The following is a 19477-nucleotide window of genomic DNA, read 5'->3' as shown; positions in this document are numbered from 1 at the left end:
AGGAATTCTGGGGGGTAGCCAGGAAGGAGGGGGTTGGATGGGGTGCCAGGGGGCAGTTAGGATTGGGGGTCTGGGAGCAGTCAGGGGACAGAGGGCGGGGAGGTTGGATGGGGCAGGAGTCCCGGGGGGGGGAGCCATCAGGGGGTGAGAAGCCAGGGGGTAGGGGCCAGGTCACACGTGGCTTTTTCCTAATCGGCCCTCCATACGATTTTGGAAACCCAATGCGGCCCTCAGGCCAAAAAGTTTGTCCGCCCCTGAGGTAGGCCGTGGTTGTCCAATGCAGTGGTCTGAAATGGCTGTTTAGAATTCCCTGGTTAGGGAAGTCTTTACACCCTTAGGTTTTTTTAATTCTTCTTTCATGATTGACATTTGTCTTTTCTGGACTTAGTTCACTTGCACAGCACTTGGAGAGGGCCTGGAGCAGTGTGGTATTTTCCTTTCAGTCAGGTTAAGGGTGAAAAAGATTACACATGCATATTGATTTATGCCTTATAGGCTGGAAATAGCATCAACTGTGAGCTCTGCAGAGTCTGCTCAGTGGTTCGAGCTCTCAGTATAGTATTATACTGTCAAAAGTCAATCCTCATACAGGAAGTTGTTTTATTTATTATTTATGTAGCGTCAAATGTTCATTAAGCCCTATAAAGACAGATATGAAAACCAGGTCTCTGTCCAAAACAGCTTTCCATTTAAATAAAGCCCTGACCCTGCTAACATTATGCACTTGACAAAATGTACTTCTGTGAGTCAAGTTATGCATATGCATTAGTGTTTATAGGAATATTTCTGTACAAATCTCTCATGCAACTGGGTGCTTCTTTTGAAAGTTAAATGTTGTTTAGTGTGGGTAAATATGGAAGTTTGCTGAACTGATCTTCAGCGATGCTATGATTCAGAACTGCTTTGTAACATTCTGTGTTTCTACACTCCAAGGTACAACTACAGCTGAAATGAAGTGTAGTACTGTTGCAGAAAAAAAATTGGTTATATCTACCTTGGATAAAAGTAAATATGCTGGAAAATATAGTAATAAGGGTGAGAGGTGATGTTTCAATGATGAAGCCTTCTCAAACTGTGGAAAAATAGATTAAGACTGATTGTTGTAACTATCTTAACCATGATATATTTTGGACACACTCCAAAGAAAGCATCATTAGCACTTTTCATATTTTCTACTTCTAGGTTATGTTTTCATAAACTCATTTTACAGGTAATAACTATATATTTATGCTGACACAATAGAAGGTGTGTTTCCAGAGTTTCAATGGAAATTCTGTAAGTCTAGTCTAGTGTGATTCGAGGATCCCAAATGCATTTCTAAAACCATATCGATCTTCAGGATATAATAACCACTGTGGCTTAATTCAAATTTGGGGATTATTCTAAATCATTTTATGGTATTATTTAGACATCATATCTAGAACTGGGATTAAAATTTACCTGTAGTCTCAAAGAGGGATATATGTAGTGTTTTCAATCATCTTCTTCCTAAACCTACCATAAGTTATTCAACACATTTATTCAGCGGCCTCTGCTCTGGAGACCAGAACAAGGATTTTCCCCTCCTGCATCCTAGTCGGTCCTATGTCTGCAGCATATTGTTTTGACAAAATAAATCAAGAAAGATATCATGTGGATGCCACTTTGCCAGGGGAGTAGAACTCCAATTGTAACATGAACTGTAATCTGGAACTATGTGCATGTGTTTAGAGTATACACTAAACTGCCAGCATTTATAATTGACTACCCACAAAGGACTAGGCAAAAAGAATATTCCGGGTGCAAAGTCAAGCACTCAAAAGTGAGGAAATGTTAGAATTAAATTTGCCTGTTCAACCTTAATTCGCCCCTTTTGTGGAGCTGCATTAGGATCTAGTCTTTAATTACATAATCACATAATACTTTTCCAATCTGTTCCCTCTATGGCCTTCTCCCACTCCCACCTGGTCCAGCTCTTGTCCCCTCTGCATTTGAGGGCACCTGCTTTCCCTTCTATTCCGCCTCAGAACTAGCAAAGGACTCACTGAGAGCACAGCAGATAGATTATTCCGCCTCTTACAGTTGATACCTAGTATATAGTAGTCAAGGTTCCTCCCCCACTCTGAACTTTAGGGTACAGATGTGGGGAACTGCATAAACACTTCTAAAATTAACTACCAGCTTAGATCTGGGTTCGCTGCCACCACCGAGATTCCTCAGTGTCTGGAACACCCTCTTTTCCCACAAAACCTTCCCCTCCCTGGGTAGCCTTGAGAGGCTTTTTCACCAAGTTCCTGGTGAACACCGATCCAACCCCTTGGATCTTAACACAAGAAGAATTTAACCATTCCCTCTCTTTTCCCCCACCAATTCCTAGTGAGTCTAGATCCAATCCCCTTGGATCTTAAAACAAGGAAAAATCAATCAGGTTCTTAAAAAGAAAGCTTTTAATTAAAGAAAGAAAGGTAAAAATCATCTCTGTAAAATCAGGATGGAAATTACTTTACAGGGTAATCAGATTCAAATAGCCCAGAGGAACCCCCTCTAGCCTTAGGTTCAAAGTTACAGCAAACAGAGGTAAAATCCTCTTAGCAAAAAGGAACATATACAAGTTGAGAAAACAAAAATAAGACTAACACGCCTTGCCTGGCTGTTACTTAAAAGTTTGAAATATGAGAGACTGGTTCAGAAAGATTTGGAGAGCCTGGATTGATGTCTGGTCCCTCTTAGTCCAAGAGCGAACAACCCCCAAAACAAAGAGCACAAACAAAAAACTTCCCCCAACCAAGATATGAAAGTATCTTGTCCCCTTATTGGTCCTTTGGGTCAGATGTCAGCTAGGTTTCCTGAGCTTCTTAACCCTTTACAGGTAAAAGGATTTTGGTGTCTCTGGCCATGAGGGATTTTATACTATTGTACACAGGACGGCTGTTCCCTTCCCTTTATAGTTATGACAGTAGCCTACAGACCTGGGAGTAGTGATTGCAGGGAAAGTCCTGCTCAGCTAGGTCTGCGTCTAGAAATCTACCTGTGGGATGGCTACACTGGAATGCAAACGGAGAGGGAGTGGAGGCACTTAAAAACAAGGAGGCTGGTGGCACTTTAAAGACTAACATTTATTTGGGCATATTATTTGGGCACAAGCTTTTGTGGGTAAAAAACTCCATGCATCTGAAGAAGTAGGTTTTTTACTCATGAAAGCTTTTGCCACTAGACTCCTAGGACTCCAGGGACTGCAGGATTGTATAATTTCTGGTGGTGCCCAGAACAGGTCCAAGTCTCCCTACCCGCCAACCTGCCTAAGGCTCTGGGAGGGTGTTTGGCTGCAGGACGGGGTTTGGGGTGCAGGCTCTGGGAGAAAGTTTGGGTGTGGGAGGGGTGCGGGTTCTGGGAGGGGTTTGGGTGCTGGATGCAGGCTCTGGGCTGGGACAGGGAGTTGCCGTGCAGGAAGGAGCGGGAGAGGGGACTTGGGGTGGTGGGTGTGGGCTCTGGGAGGGGGTTTGAGGTACAGCAGGCAGGCTGCCCCAGGATTTGGATGTGGGGGCAAAGAGGACTCCCTTCTCTCCACCAGCAGCAACGACCTCTGGGGCACCCTGGCCCTCCCACCATGACAGTCACCCAGCGCCCTCCTAGCCCCACAGGCTGCTTCTCTGGAGGTCCAGCCAGGACAAGCCCTAGCTGGAGTCAATTGCTGTGGGGAGAGGGGGCTGCCATGCGCCTCCTCCCTCCATAGGCGCAGCAGCCACCTCAGCCTGCCCCTGGTGACACTCCCTTGTAGCTGGCAGCGGCCACAAGGGATCGCAGTGCAGAGCTGCAGGGGGCCCAGCGAAGGCAGAGACGCTGGGGGAGGTGTGCAGGGGCAGCAGGCGGGGCCAGGAGAGAGCCCAGGCCCTGAACATTGGTGGAGTGGGCCCCCCAGCACTGAATTTGCTGGAGCCTGGGCACCATGGGCCCCTACAACTTGCAGTCCCTGCTCCTGGTTGTTTTTGTGGATACAAACTAACATGGCTACCCCTCTGACACTTGCAGGCACTTAATTTGCATTGTTGCGCTTGACTGTCTATACCCAAGCTGTACCAGCAGTGCGGGGTGCGCCGTCTGTGGGATGGGTAAACATGAGCACCCTCTTGTGCACAGCTGGGGAGGGACAGGCTACAGACAGCAGCAGCCAAGCATGCTGCGTGGAGCTGTACGCATAATAACCAGCAAGCAGCGTGCAGAGACACACACAGCAGCGGGCTGCACACTAGGTATAATTTATAAACGGCGCTAGCAGCAGCCTGCACCCAGTGCCTACGGAATCACCAGCAGGCTGCCTGGCGCTGTACAGAGACCTGGCGGCAGGCTGCCCAGTGTACAGAGACTCCAAACAGGAACCGGCCTAGACCTGCACGGGGGGGGGGGGCAGCAGCCACCCCCACCCTGTGTCCCCACGCGCCGCCCCAGAACGAGGAGTGGGCTCCGGGGCCCGTGAGGACCGCGGCCTCAGCGGCGGTCACTGAGCATGCTCACAGCGCGCGGGCACGCTCGGCTTGGGCTGCTCCACGTCCGTCCCTGCCCGGGCGGGGCGGGGGGTCCCCGCCGCCAGTGAGCCCCTTGGCGCTGGCGGAGCTCCCGGGCCAGGCCGTGCAGCGAGCCATGAACCCGGGCGGCGGGAGGGCGCCGGGCTTCCCCGGGCCCGTGCAGTGTAAGTGTCGAGCGGGCTATGCGCGCTCCGGGGCCCGCGCTGGGGAAGCGGAGCCCAGCCGGGGCCCGGGCAGGCCCCGAAACCTGAGTAGCGCCAGAAGCGGGCGGGAGCCGAGCCCGGGAACGTGGCTCGGGGGAGAGCAGCCAGGGGGCTGGGCGGCCTGCCCCGGCGCGCAGCGGGGCTCCCCGGGCGGGCCCGCTTCGGAGTTCCCCAGTGGGCCCGGGGCCTGGGCGAGCAGCAGGTGCCGCCGCCCCAGGCGGGGAGCCGGGGCGCAGCGAGGGGCCGGTCCGCGGAGAGCGGGGGAGGCGGCCGGAGCCATCAGCCGCCGCTCAACAGGGAAGGGCGGACCGCAGCGGGTCCCGGGCTCCGACACCCCGCCCAGGAGAAGCCCCTTCATCCCGGCAGCAGGCGAGAGGTGCTGCCCGGAGCCCTGGCCAGCTGCTCGACGGAGATCGACTCTGGCCTGCCTCCTCCGGTCACGGGCTCGCGGAGGAGACGGGCAAGGCGAGCGGAGATCGGGGTGAAGGGCGGGGACTGTTCTAGCCCCCCACTGGGGAGGAGGCATTAGATGCCTGTGGGGCGTTGGGTGGATGCAGGGGCTGCAGAAGTAGGGCAGAGAGGGCTTTTGAGGAGTAGGCACGGTAAGAAGAACAGCTATGAGGGAGGGGAAAGGCGGGGGAACAGGTCGGGGAGTTAGGGATAGGGGAGGCAGGGAAAGAAGTTGGATGTTAAGCAGTCAGGGCAGGGGAGGAGGCAGGGCAGAAGGCCCTGGGAGATGAGGACAGAGGGGAAAAGGCAATCTTGCTGCTTGGGCTCCAGTGGGCAGCACAGAGGATGCCTGCAGGGGAGCCAGGCAAGAGATACCCTGACACTTCACTCCATGTTGCCTCCAGGACTATCCTTGTTCATTAAGGACACCCCCACCCCCCTGCACACACACACACACACCCCATAATTGGAGCACATTTTCTGGGAAAGCTTCCCAGGTGCACAGGGCAAGCTCCATGGGCGTAATGCAAGGAGCAATGGTGTAGGGCCCAGTCCAGTGTACATTGGCATTGTGCAGTTGTGCAAGCCGCCTGGCTGTGAGAGTGTCACTGTGCAGCATGCAAAGATGCAAGTTCCCAGACTGCAATTGTCATGCAAGCCTCTGTGGCCTAGTGTGTAACATGGAAAAAGAATGTAGCCTTATCAGCAACCTATGGTTCAGCATTGCAGGCATGCAAGTTTCATGAATCATGTTTCCCAGGAACTTTAATGTAACTTTTTTTTTTAGGTTGCCTATGATCTGATGGTTTTGCATTTCAGGCTGCTCAGCACACGCAAGTCCTACTGAAGTCAGTGCCCAGAAGCTTCATGTACCACTAAATATGTTTGGTTCTAGTGGTTGTAATGCCCATGTGCTGTCTCTGTTGAATGGTATACTAAGAAGAGGACAGTATTTATAGAGTTCAGCATCTTGGTTTCACAGTTGCTATTATAGCTCTCCCAATACTAGTTTTAAAGGATATGTTGCAGTTATTCAATGAGCAATGGAATGCATGGTATACTAATCAAGGCCCTGATCCATATGATAATTGATAATCTTATTGGAATCTCTCTTTGCTTTTGTGTAGGAATGTTCTTATGTTTTGATTTCATCAGTGTAAATTATTTGATCTCCTTCCATTTTTGTAGTTCCAGGAGGCACCACTGTCCTAGTGGAGCTCACTCCAGATACTCACATTTGTGGCATTTGCAAGCAGCAGTTCAATAACCTAGATGCCTTCGTTGCTCACAAGCAAAGCGGCTGCCAGCTGATCAGTGCAAATGGAACCACTAGTACAGTCCAGTTTGTCTCAGAAGAAACTGTGCCATCAACACAGACTCAAACCACAACCAGAACAATCACTTCAGAGACTCAGACCATCACAGGTATTGCTTAGGAATTTGAAAGCACACATCCTATAGGAAATAGAAATGTAAATCCATGTACCCCATCACATTAAGTTAAAATACTAGTTTGCACACAAGTATTCACATATGATTTGCTGAAGGAAGGAGAAGCAAACTGACTACTTTGTTAGCTCTGGTATAACGCTATGCACTTAATTTGACAATTAAAACTATTAATCCATTTATAATATCTTAAGCCTGATGTAACGTGCAGCCAGCACTTAATGAAAGGGAAACTGTAATCAGTGGCAACATTTATGAAAAATATTCAAATGACAGGGCATTTTTAATAGTGCCCTTGGTAACAAACATAGGCTTAGAGTTTTTGTTGGCCTTCAATCCAGGTCTCCTTATAAGAGAACACTGCATCTGGAACAACTGCTTCCACAATTAATTAGCTAGAAATATTGTGATACTCAGTAGTCATATCTCTGCAAAGGTTTAAGTCAGGCTGAAGTATATGCAGACCTTTACTTGCATAAAGTCACATGCGTGCATGTTTTCAGACTCAGGGCCTCATTTACTTTGAACAAATTTGAACAGACACATTAATTCCCAGAGCGATTTGCAAAAATGTTTTGGGGTAAAGAATCTGATACACAAAAGCCTTAAAACGAGTGAAAAGATAGGATAGTCAAGTGGACTGATTTCAGGGCTGGCTGCCAGGAATTTTCGAGTTCAAATCCCTGCCCATGATTCACTGGATTTTGGATGAATTGCTTAAATTATCTGCCTCTTATTTACTTACCTGTAAAATGAGGGTAATAATACCAACCTATTTGATATTCGGACAGGGATGAGATTTAATCAATTTAAAAGCCATTAATTAGTCTATGTTAAAATGGTTTTTCTTACTGTGTTTACAGCTGACAGCTAAAATTCCTATAACTGAAAGAGTAGATATTTTAAAAAAACACACAATTTTTTTCAGTTTGTTTACTTCATACTTTTGACAGCATTTTGTATAAAGCCAATTTTGCTGTTTCCCCTGAATACTGATTTAGGGCTCCGATCCTGCTAACAACATACATAACTGTACTCATATAGCCCCCCCTACACAAACAGCAGAAGAAACTGGCTTAGCCCTGAATCCTGCAATTGGATCTGCACCATCATACCCTTCTGCTTGTGCAAAATCCCACAGGCTTCAATGCAACTTTGTACTGGTGCAAAGGACTAGCCATGCATATCCAGTTTCAGGATAGGGGCCTTTGACAGTTTTTTTTTTTTGCTTACCTGGGGCTTTCACTTGTAATAGGTAGAGAAAAACATTTTATAAAATAATAGGCAAATGTGATTGTAAAACTAAAACTAGGTGCGGGCGGTGCTTAATGGAATTTGATACAGATTGAAGATGTTTATACTAAGAAAGTGGGCCATTTTATGTTTTTAGTTTCTGCTCCAGAGTTTGTTTTTGAGCATGGCTACCAAACATATCTACCCAATGAGAGCCGTGAACCTCAGACTGCCACTGTTGTCTCCCCATCATCAAAAACGCGTTCCAGAAAATCCACTACTGCAGTTGTCCAAAAGAAATTGAACTGCTGCTATCCAGGTTAGGTATTGGCTGTGTTGTCTGTTTTTTTTTCATTTTGCAATTGGTGGGTTTAGTATAATTATAAATATGCAAGGTTTGCCTAATTTCATGAAATTAATCTGCACAGATCTAGAAGACAACTTGATATGCTTCTTTAGGCCTGATCCTACACAATTAAAGTCAGTGGGAGTTTGCCATTGACTTCAGTGGGAGTAGAATCAAGCCCTCAGATCTTGCTCTAATGATGTGTACTGGCTAGGGTCAATGGGGCTCTACCTGGCTTCCAGGTGTGCTGACACACATCACTGTAAAAGTAGGGCCTGATTTGTATCCTCCTCACTGTGTTCCCAGTCCTTCAAGTCATGTGAAGAATCCTGAAATTTATTTGCACTGTAGCCACAGCTCTGATGAACCAAAGCATTTGCAAGGATGGATTGATTTTAAATATTGACAATATTTAAATCATATTAATCGGTGATGTTACCATATAAATTCCTGCAAAATGGACGCTTAATTCTTTCATATAGATTTCAATGCTGCAAGGTTTGGGAGTTAAACTTTCCTCACATGAGTAGTCTTGTTTGTTTAAATAGAGTTTACAGTATTGTTTCAAATCTTTCCTTTACCTGAGAATCTTATTTCACATGCACAGTCTTAGTTTGCACGCACACAAACTTTCAGGGCCCTATCCAGTATCCTTAACTCAGGCAAAACTCCTGAGAATGAGGGCCCCAGTGTGTTAGCTAGGTGCCCACTATCTCTAATCTGAGACTATATGTGAAATTAATTAGTCTCCCTGTGTCCCCTGTGTACTGTAGAGTGCATCTCAAAACCCAGGCAGAGATTCCACACAATTTGTTTTAGAGACTACCACGAGAAATTCCAGAATGAGTTAATGCAGAGAATGAATTATCTTCTAGGGAAGCACTAGAAGGCTAAAGTTTATAGGTAAGTATAGCTACTTACTTATTGTAAGTAAGTATATGCAAACAAGATGTGGACTTCATTTTCCGGCAGTGTTGAATTCCTTCTCTTTATTTGTATACACACACAGAGCCTTGATATATTTGACACAGAAATGTTACAGATACATGCCGAGAAAGGTAACATCCTGAATCTGTCAAAGTACATGTCCCCTGTCCCGTTGTCTTGTTTGTTTTTCTTAAATTTAAAAATCTAATTTATTGTTTGTGGTATCTAATTTATTTTCAGGTTGCCAATTCAAGACATCATATGGTATGAAAGATGTGGAACGTCATTTAAGAACACACACAGGTAAACTCTAAAGCCATCACCACCTATTTTTTTTGTTGTTATTGTCAATAGATGTTTTCCAACAAAATAAGCATCTAGTTTTAGGTGATACAACCTACATATTCAAGAGGCACAATCCCTCCCCTAGCTTCTTGGAATGCAAGGACTGTCCCTTTCACATGCCAAGTCCCACATTATGGTACAAACTACTTTAGTATAGGCCAGTTTGTAACTTAGTCATCTGGCCCTCAGATTTCAGAACATCAAAAATGATGTATGTTTCACTCATCACTGACACACAGGAACCTACCTGGCATGAATGGGAAGCTGTTTTTCAGTGCATCACCGCATTGTACTACAGATTAGGACAAGAAGTTAAAAAAAATTTAGTTTGACACAATAATTCTTAAAAACATGTAAATCATTTTCAAATGAACATTCAAAAGCTAGTGTAAGGGGACAAATTTTCAAAGGGTCTTCTGAATTGTGCTTGATTCCTTACCATGTTTTCTGTGCATATTAGGAAGAGTGGCTAATGTGGAGGTGTTTGAAGGCATAAACATTGGAGGAGAATTTAAGGAGGCCTTGGGAAAATTCAAGCTATGACGATTTGAAAATTCTATACAGTTTCTTTGTGTTTTGTTTAGTTCCAAGATTGTGTCATTACAAAAGTTCTTATTTAGATGCTCTTTTGCTGGTTTTCAGGAGATAAGCCCCATAAATGTGAGGTGTGTAGCAAGTGCTTCAGTCGCAAAGATAAGCTGAAGATGCACATGCGTTCCCATACTGGGGTGAAACCTTACAAGTGTAAACAGTGTGACTATGCAGCTGCCGACAACAGCAGTCTCAACAAGCATCAGCGCATCCACTCAAATGAGCGTCCTTTTAAATGCCAGATCTGCCCTTATGCAAGCCGCAACTCTAGCCAGCTTACTGTCCATCTCAGATCCCATACTGGTAAGTCTAGACCAGAATTGCAATCTGTAAGACTTCAAAACGCCTTGGGCCATATTTGAGGTATTTCGATGCTAAAGATGTAGATAGGTGCCCAGTGGGATTTTCACAAGTGCCAAGGTGTCTAACTCCCAATCTGGAGTCTATTATAGAAAAGTTGCAACGGTTTAACTAAATTGATTGTGATATTGAACTAGTTAAACCAGTGCCATCTCCAAATGTAGACACCCTTGAACTATTTTAATTTCTGCATAATTCATCTTAGTTTATATCTGCAAATTACTAAATTCAGCTAAAATTCCATTGCTGGTGGGGTCCCTTCCAGGTCAAGGCTGGGGCATGTTAGCAGGAGAATATGAGGAAACTGGCCTTACTGCTGTCCATGCTATGCTTGTTCTGTGGACAGATGATTTCAGTCTCCAGGGCTGTCAGCCCACATACCTTTTGCAAATACTAAATCCATAACTTCTTATAGTTAAATTATTTTCCTAAATTCTCTTTTAATCACATTTTCTCTTGTAGCTTGTAAAGATACTGAATTTTTTTGTTACTGTACAGTTATCTCTGACATATGATGTTTTTTGCTTATTCTGTGGTATTAGATTGGTTTCCATGTTGTTCTTTATGGATTTGATTAATTCTGTGAATGTTAGCAGCAAAGCGATTACTGTTCAGGGTTTACTATATTAGCTTTGAACCTGCTCTAGGTTCTGATTCTGAATTGAAGTACTACACTGTACATTAGTTCAGATGTAGGCAGTGTGGAATTTATTTCCAGCAGATAAAAGAAATAAATCACATGTGAAATGTGGAGGAGCGGAGGGTCAAACCAATCTGTCCTTAGCAGAAGAGTCTTTTATGCTTCACAAATCTGCTGTGATGCCACAGGCAGGGCAACTAGGGAGCTGTTTTACAAGGTTCACCTGTTTCTTCTGCTACGTAACAAGATGTGATGGGAAGTAGGAATTCTACATGGGTGAGTCAGATAGTAATGATAGATACAGTCCAGAGAACACCTGATGTCGATTTTCCTCCTGTAACGCAAGTGTGTGCAGATTACACACAGGTACATATATGTAAGCTGTAGCAGTTGTGCTCCTAGGATTAATCCATGGGAGAAGGAAAACAGTAGTTTTGTTTTATTCTTCTCCGCTTTTCCACCAAAGTAAGGTAGCTTTTCAGTGTCACCTGTGAATACTGATGACTCAGCACTAATATACTTTCGGCCACTGGTTCGGGATTCAGCCAGTGAAGAACAAGGAGTGAATAAGCCCTTTGTGATATTTAGCAGGTAAATAGGGTGACATGATCCTGAGAACACAGTCATGCTTTGCCTGTTTAAAATCACAGCCTTTGTGTCAAGTTGTCCTTTCAGGGCCACATGCTCCCCTCTCCAAATAAATAATTTGACTTCTTATACTAGAGCAGGGGTAGGCAACCTATGGCACATGTGCCTAAGACGGCACATGAGCTGATTTTCAGTGGCACTCACACTGCCCAGATCCTGGCCTCCGGTCCAGGGGGCTCTGCATTTTAATTTAATTTTAAGTGAAGCTTCTTAAACATTTTTAAAACCTCATTTACTTTACATACAACAAAAGTTTAGTTATATATTATAGATTTATAGAAAGAGACCTTCTAAAAATGTTAAAATGTATTACTGGCACACGCAACTTTAAATTAGAATGAATAAATTAAGACTCGGCACACCACTTCTGAAAGCTTGCCGACCCCTCTACTAGAACTTGTGGAATTAAAATGGTCTCTTCCCTGCTGTTCCAGGGTGGATGAGGGAAAGAGGCATGTGCCAGGAGCAGATTCCCTAGGGTCTGCTGAGAAGTCAGCATAATCCACAATTTATCCACATAGAAAAGTTATCCTTTCACTTTAGGTTTCATGACTCTTCACTTCATTAGCAGCACAGCGCCCTTTGAAACCATGTTGCATCTGCCTTTGCCCTTCAAGGCTTGAAACTAAGATGAACAGCAAACAGAGGGAGTTCTTCCAGTAAGTCTTGTATGGATTACTTCTGGGAACACCTCATTCTGTAGTGGGGATCAGATTTCATCCCTCCCTCCTATCTCTGGAATGCCCACTCTTGCAGATGTCCTGTGGAAGGACTTCCATGGTGGCTAGGAGGCAAGAGGGAGTGTGTTGAAGTGGGAACTGTGTTCCTGTTTCCACAGATTTGAGGTCTTTTCTGACCCTGTTACTTCACTGCTCAGTATGTGATGTCAAGTCTTTAGAGCAAGAAACTAAACTCTGTCTTTCCCAAGTAAATTTTTTTAGATATGAAGAACTTGTGTCATTCGTTGTATATAAATACAAAGCTTTAAAAAATGATTACATCCCTATTATTCACTAGCAAATTAAGTGGACTGGATTTTAAAAAAATTCACACTTGTATCCAGAATGCAGGTCCTAATGGTACTGCATCAACCATTCTCTGTACAACCAGAAATCTGTTATAAATTCATAGAAGTAAATGTCTTTGTGACCTACAGCAGAACCTCAGGGCATGGCTACACTTGCAGTTGTAGAGAGCTGGGAGTTAAACCAGCCTTCAGAGTCTGCAGCAGGGAAAACGCTGCTGAGTGTTTACACACTCAGCTGTAAGCGCACTGGCGTGGCCACGTTAGCAGCTCTTGCAACGCCACAAAGAGCAGTGCATTGTGATAGCTATCCCAGCATGCAAGTGGCTTCAACGTGCTTTTCAAATGCAGGGGATGGGGTGGAGTGTGACAGGGAGTGTGTTGTGTGTATGTGGAGGGAGGGAGAGAGACTGGGTATTTGGGGGGCTGAGAGTATGTCAGCATGCTGTCTTGTAAGTTCAGACAACAGCAGACCTTCTCTCCCGCCCCGGCCACCCCCCCCCCCCGCCTCTCACTCAAAGCAAGCAGCATTCCTTTGTCCTGGAGCAGATAAGCATCCAGCTGTCAGAAACGGAGCTTTGAAAGGGCGTATCTGCATTCCTACAGCATTCCTACAGTGAGTTCAAAACAATGACAAGAGTGGCCACTTGACTTAAGGGGATTATGGGACGTTTCCAGAGGTCAATCAGAGCGCAGTAATGCAGCACCTCATTCACACTGGTGCTGTGGCGCTCCAGCAGGGGCACAGCAAACATTCCACTCACTAAGATGGAGTACCAGAAGTGCTGTAGCTGCGGAGTCAGAGCGCTCTACGTGCCTTGCCAGTATGGACGGGTAGTGAGCTAATGTGCCTGGGGCTCCTTTATTGCGCTCTAACTCGCAAGTATAGCCAAGCCCTCAGAGTTACAAACATCCCAGGAATGAAGGTTATTCGTAACTCTGAAATGTTTGTAACTGAACAAAACATTTTATGGTTCTTTCAAAAGTTTACAACTGAACATTGACTTAACACAGTTTTGAAACTTTACTATGCAGAAGAAAAATGCTGCTTTCCCTTTATTTTTTAGTAGTTTACATTTAACACTACTGTACTGTATTTGCTTTATTATTATTTACTTTTTCTCTGCTGCTGCCTGATTGTATACTCCTGGTTCCAAATGAAGTGTGTGATTGACTGGTCAGTTCGTAATGCTGAGGTTCTACTGTATATAATTTCGAGTCAGATTTTATACACCCTTGCTAATTTGATTAATCCTTTCTTCTCTTAATTTCAGTGGAACAGTTCACACGAGTAATAGTTTTCAGGATCAAGGCCCTGAATTTCTTTGGTACCTCTGCCAGTGTCAAATTATGCAAGGCCAGTAGTGTAAATATGTATAATAGATCAATCTGCAATTTTGAGAACACATGTATTGCAGAATTTGAGTACAGAAGTGAGTAACACTGTCAGTCCAATATATGAAAATTGAGCTACTGAAATACGTACTATGCCTTCATCAGTAAACTAAGTAAAAATTCAGTAGTGGTGTCTTACAATTCGACTAGAAGGGTATGCAGCTGTGACTGTAAAATAAATAAGCTACACTGGTTGGTAGTGTATCTTCGTTAATAAAAATCTTTATCACAAACATAATATGCTATATATCTCAATTATTAAATAGATGTGAGATTTGCACAGTATGCCACAACTTGATTTGAAAAATAAGCAGCTAAATCAATGACATATGTAGCTGGATAAACAAATTATGCAAAATTATACAAATATCACAAAGATCTATAAAATGTTAACATGTAAAATAAATTAGCCATATGCAGCTTGATTATTAATGAACAAAGCATTGACTGAACTTAGTTCGTTCCTGCATTTTGTTTGTCTTACATAGCACCCTATAGTTCTTTCACTTTTCTCCTTCCATGGCGTGACAAAGTAATACCAAAATGAAGTCTTACTGTTCAGGTGGATCAGAGAAGAACTGTTAAGAATGAATAGTATTGTTTTGCAAATACTAGTTACTACAGTGTGCTACTTTTGTTTTTTCAATCATCATATTCTGAATGGAGTCACTGTCTTGTAAGTCCATGCCCTGGATTTGATCCAGTGATTATGAATTAAATATATGTGGTTATTTTGGCTGCACATATTGTGACAACCCTACAAATGCATGGAAATGCAAAGAACAGAGGTTTAGGCCCTGAAGATGCAAATGCTTATACATGTAACTAACTTTACCCATGTGAGTAGTTCCCTTGAAGTGATTATTCATGGTTAAAGTTGAGCAAATAAAAAAAATTTGCAAGATCTAGCATTTGAATCCTTTAACACAGATTTTCAGCTGCAGCTATTTCTAGTCTTCATGTGTGTGCCTATAAAAAATTGTGCATGTACATGTACTGTGCAGGCACACACTCCTACATGCATATTAATTTCAAAAAAATCTTTTATTGTAGCTTGTGGAAAGTTGGTTGGTCACATCATGCAGAATCCTCCATTTCCAACTGTTGAATTGCAAGACAAAACTATACACTAAATAGTTCCATAATGTTACATTTCTATATAAGTAAACTCATATGAATCCACACATCATTATTTATTTTTTGCATGTTTCACTCCTTTAATTTTTCTTTTCCAGTTATGGTGCCCCACTGCAATACAATTAATTTTTTCCCCAATACAAACTGTAGGAACATCCTGTAAATCTGGAGTAATCAGTGTATTTTCTGTGCATCCAAGTATATGCTACTAAGTGTTGTCCTTCCCTATCACCTTCCCTCTTTGCTTTTTCAACGTTTCCGTCAAAAACTGAAAATCTAGCTGAATAGCGCACCTTTAGTTACCAGATTCTACAAATCTAAGAAATTTGAGCCAAATATCCTAGGGCAAATGTGGCATAGAAGAATAGGAACAGACATGTGTAAATTATTTTGGAGGATGGTTTTTAATTTGGGTCTTCAGTGGTAAATATTTTATGAACAAAATATTTTAAAAAGATGATTAGCTAGTAATTGAATTCCACATAGTTTGGAACTGATTTAATACTCCATCATAGTTAAATTCTCAACATGACTACGCTTATATGTATATGCTAATGTATATATTTAGGAAAGGTTTATAATGCATCAAAATCTAGCAGAGATACAACTTTTTTTTTTTAATGTTTATCTCAATTAGCTAAAAGCATTAGCTGAGACGTTCAATCTTATTAATGAAGGAGAATTGAGAATCTTCAGTAGCTTGTTTTGGAACAGTGTTCCACCATTCATACCCCTAAAATGAACTAGAAGTGGAGAACATCTGGAATACAAATACCAAGGAACTGCAGGGCTTGCAAGCATGCCCAAATACACTCTCTAGCCAAAAGCACTCTGAGCCAGGAGTGGCTGCTGTATTTCCCACACAAAAGTGTGTCTGATCAGCTTCAGGTGAAACAAGAGAATGCAGCATTTGAATTTCGCCTTACTAAAGAATTTAGTGCACTGTGGAAATATGTTGGGAAATTTTAACTGGAGCAAATTGGGTTCATGTACCAGTTTAAGTTTATGTAGTTAATTGAAGCTTTCAGTCTATCCAGGAAATCCTGTAGATTCGTGGCTTGACTCCTCTAATTTAAATGCATGTTTTGTTGACAGGAGATGCTCCGTTTCAATGTCGGATGTGCAGTGCTAAATTTAAAATCAACTCGGACTTGAAGAGGCACATGCGTGTGCACTCTGGAGAGAAGCCTTACAAGTGTGAGTTCTGTGACGTCCGCTGTGCCATGAAAGGGAACCTGAAATCACACATCCGCATCAAGCACAGCATGGAGAACACACTCAAGTGTCCAGAGTGCGAGTTCCAGTGCGGAAACAAAACAACCCTTCGGCATCACTTAAGAACCCATCAGCCTGAGCAGCCAGTGAAGTGCTCAAAATGCAACTACTCTTGCTCTAACAAGGCGGCTCTCAAGGTGCATGAGAGAATTCACTGTGAGGATCGCCCTTTCAAATGTGACTTCTGCAGCTTTGATACCAAGCAGCGGAGCAATCTGACCACGCACATGAAGAAAGCCCATGCAGACAAAGTCAAGATCAAAAAGCAAACCTCTGAGAAGAAAGAGGGAGATAAGTCAAAGCAGGGCAGCTCCAGGCAAGTAGCCAAATTAGATGCCAAGAAAGCATTTAAGTGTGGCCTGTGTGAGGCTTCCTTTGTCCGAGAAGATTCTCTTAGGAGCCATAAGAAGCAGCACAGAGAGTATAATGGGACCAAAAGTACTGAACTTGCTGTTTTGCAGTTGCACATGGACCCAAGTAGGCAGACCAGTGCCCCAGTTACAGTAAGTCACCTTCAAGTTCCAATTCAAGCCACTCAGGTTTCTCCTTACAATGAAGAAAGGGTCAAGATCATTGCTGGCAATCAAGTGCCTCAAGCTAATAGAACAGTTCAGGCTGCTTCAGTGAATGTTATGCCTCCCACATTAGTTGGCCAGAATCAGGAAGACCTATCTGCGAGTAGCCAGTTGCAAATACTGCGCCAAGTCAGTCTACTGGCACCGCCTCATCCCCCTGTTTCTCAAAGCGAAGCTGTGTCAGTGGGGCAGCCGGCAGTTCTTCTTACTGCCCAGGACCAAAGTGACAGCAGTGCTCTCCACCAAACTTTGATTCCTGCTGCTTCAGTCAGTAGTCACAGGGCTTCAGCAAGCCAAACTTTCATCAATGACTCTGGAATCAGCTGCTCTGACTTGGAAGGGCTCAATGCTTTGATTCAAGAAGGGGCAACAGACGTGGCTGTGGTTAGTGATGGAGGTCAGAGTATCTCTGTGTCCACTTCAGCTCCCCCTCCTCCCATCTTTTCCTCATCCTCTCATACACAAGCACCTAAGCAGACCTACTCCATCATTCAAAGTGGAGCCCATACAGCTTTGTTGTGTCCTGCAGACTCTATACCAGATTAGTTAAAAAACTAGTGCAAATTCCGCCCTGGATTGCCTTGTTGAAACCTTGAGGTCAGTGGGATTTTCATGACACTTAAGTGAGGGCCAGATTTTCAGGTGTCCTGAGATTGGCCTCTGACATTCCATTTGCACCACTTTGCACATACAGTCATATGTTGCATTCTCACATATACATGCAGTGACTTGCACCTGCACACAAGGCTGTGCACAGTTACATGCATTGGAAACTAGATGCTACAGTCTTTGAAAAATGTGATCCTGAATATCAAAGCAACTGTTTAAAATTTCACGTTTCAAAAAAACTTCCCAGAGCAGGATTTACTTTGCGCAGCAAATGTCTTATTTAAACAAAATAGCTTTTTGGCTTGCTTTTTTTTTAATCAAATGCAAAGAACATCTTGCCTTAAGATACCATCATGACAAATTCCCATCCCCTGTGAAAAGTCTGAGGGCAGGTTTACACTATGGGGGAAAGTTGATCTAAAACACGCAATTTGAGTTATGTTAGTAGCGTAACTCAGGTCAATGTAGCTTAGATGTACACTTACCATGGGTTCCATACTATGCTTTGTCAATGGGAGACGCTCTCCCATTGATTCCCCCTAGTCTTCTCCATCTGGTGGAATACTGAAGCTGACAGGAGAGCGATCTGTGGTCTATTTAGCAGGTCTACTATTTAGATGATAAAAAATTAACAGTATATTAAACAACATTAAGAATTAAGGCCCCTGATTGCAGGATTGGGGTCTAAATTTGCAGGATTGGGGTCTAAATTTGTAAATGTTGATTTTTTTTTTTCCATTTAGATTCAGAACCAGACTCATCGGGATGAATTGGAGCCAGATTTTCAAAACTGCTCAGCACACAGCAGCTCCTAATGTGACAGTTATCACCAGACTTTTCCAAAATGCTCAGAGCCCTTCTGGCTGAGTTTTTTGGGAAAAAAAATCTGGGCATTGATTTCAGTGCATAAATGGGAGCTGAGATCTTTTCAGTGTCTGGCCCCTAGAAGCTAAATGGAGCATTGACAGAGAGTCTGAGGTCTGATCTGGTGTCCATTGAAGTTGATGGAAAGAACTCCATTGACTTCTGTAGGAATTGGATCAGATCCTTGGCAGGCTGTTTAGCTAACAGGCTGTAATGCTCTCAGTATTCCCAGAACTGTGCACACATCATAGTGGCATCACAACACGTACATTAAAGAAGGCGGAATGCGAACCATAAACCCCTTAAAGGTATACTAAAAATTGTATCTCTGATAGTTGTGCTAACTTGTCTGCTGGTCCTGGCTGATTATTAGTCCCCAAGAAATGTCCTGCACCACAAAAATGATTTGGGGATTCTGTCTAGAGATTTGTAGTAATTGCTAATTATATGAAAAGTCTATTGAAGTTGATAGGGTTTGGGGGCACTTAGCACCTTGCTTGAGACACTCGTGCAGAATCAGGCCCCAAAGTACTTCTCTTAAAACAATAGAATGCTGTCTGTGTGTTGGTGATACTTTGTGTCATAACAGATCTTTTATGCAAATCATGTATACAGCACAATGCTCTGTATCAGAAGGGTCCTTTTTTTAAAAAAAAATACAATATATTTTTCCAAATACAGTGCTGCAATTTTATGTCATTTGTTTTGGTGCTGCATTATCATTTTTTTTAGTTGTGTGATTGAAAAGAAATGTATTTTGCATTTCCATTTTTGTTCTTTGTGTAAGAATGCTTAAAGAGAGGAAAAGGAAAACCTGTTGCGGTACAAAACCTAATCATAGATTCCATTTTGAGGATCAAAAAGCTAGTTAATTAAAATATATATAAAAATTTTAGTACAGAAC

The 19477-nt window shown here is 43.4% G+C and overlaps 1 protein-coding gene across 9 annotated transcripts; it reads left to right on the top strand.

The window, feature by feature from the left end:
* Nucleotides 1–3397: 3397 nt before the first annotated feature.
* Nucleotides 3398–19253, top strand: ZFP64 (ZFP64 zinc finger protein). Of its 9 annotated transcripts, none has more exons than XR_007768535.1 (7): nucleotides 3398–4229; nucleotides 6344–6580; nucleotides 7995–8156; nucleotides 9351–9413; nucleotides 10098–10349; nucleotides 16346–17697; nucleotides 18453–19253. XR_007768535.1 is itself a non-coding variant. In XM_050918120.1 (7 exons), exons 2-7 carry the CDS (start codon nucleotides 6037–6039, stop codon nucleotides 17644–17646), a joined length of 2064 nt encoding a protein of 687 aa, XP_050774077.1. In that variant the 5' UTR covers nucleotides 5008–5081; nucleotides 5943–6036; the 3' UTR covers nucleotides 17647–19253. The 9 variants fall into 9 exon arrangements, 8 of the variants coding, with proteins under 8 accessions (XP_050774074.1, XP_050774076.1, XP_050774079.1 ...); XM_050918120.1 differs by lacking the exon at nucleotides 3398–4229 and adding exons at nucleotides 5008–5081; nucleotides 5943–6085 and having other exon boundaries at nucleotides 16346–19253; XM_050918121.1 differs by lacking the exon at nucleotides 3398–4229 and adding exons at nucleotides 5152–5186; nucleotides 5943–6085 and having other exon boundaries at nucleotides 16346–19253.
* Nucleotides 19254–19477: the final 224 nt, after the last annotated feature.

This window comes from Gopherus flavomarginatus, chromosome 11 (assembly GCF_025201925.1).
Source record: "Gopherus flavomarginatus isolate rGopFla2 chromosome 11, rGopFla2.mat.asm, whole genome shotgun sequence".
NCBI classification, from domain to species: Eukaryota; Metazoa; Chordata; order Testudines; family Testudinidae; genus Gopherus; species Gopherus flavomarginatus.
Note: the sequence above shows the minus strand (reverse complement) of the source record. Positions and strands in the feature narration are given on the sequence as shown.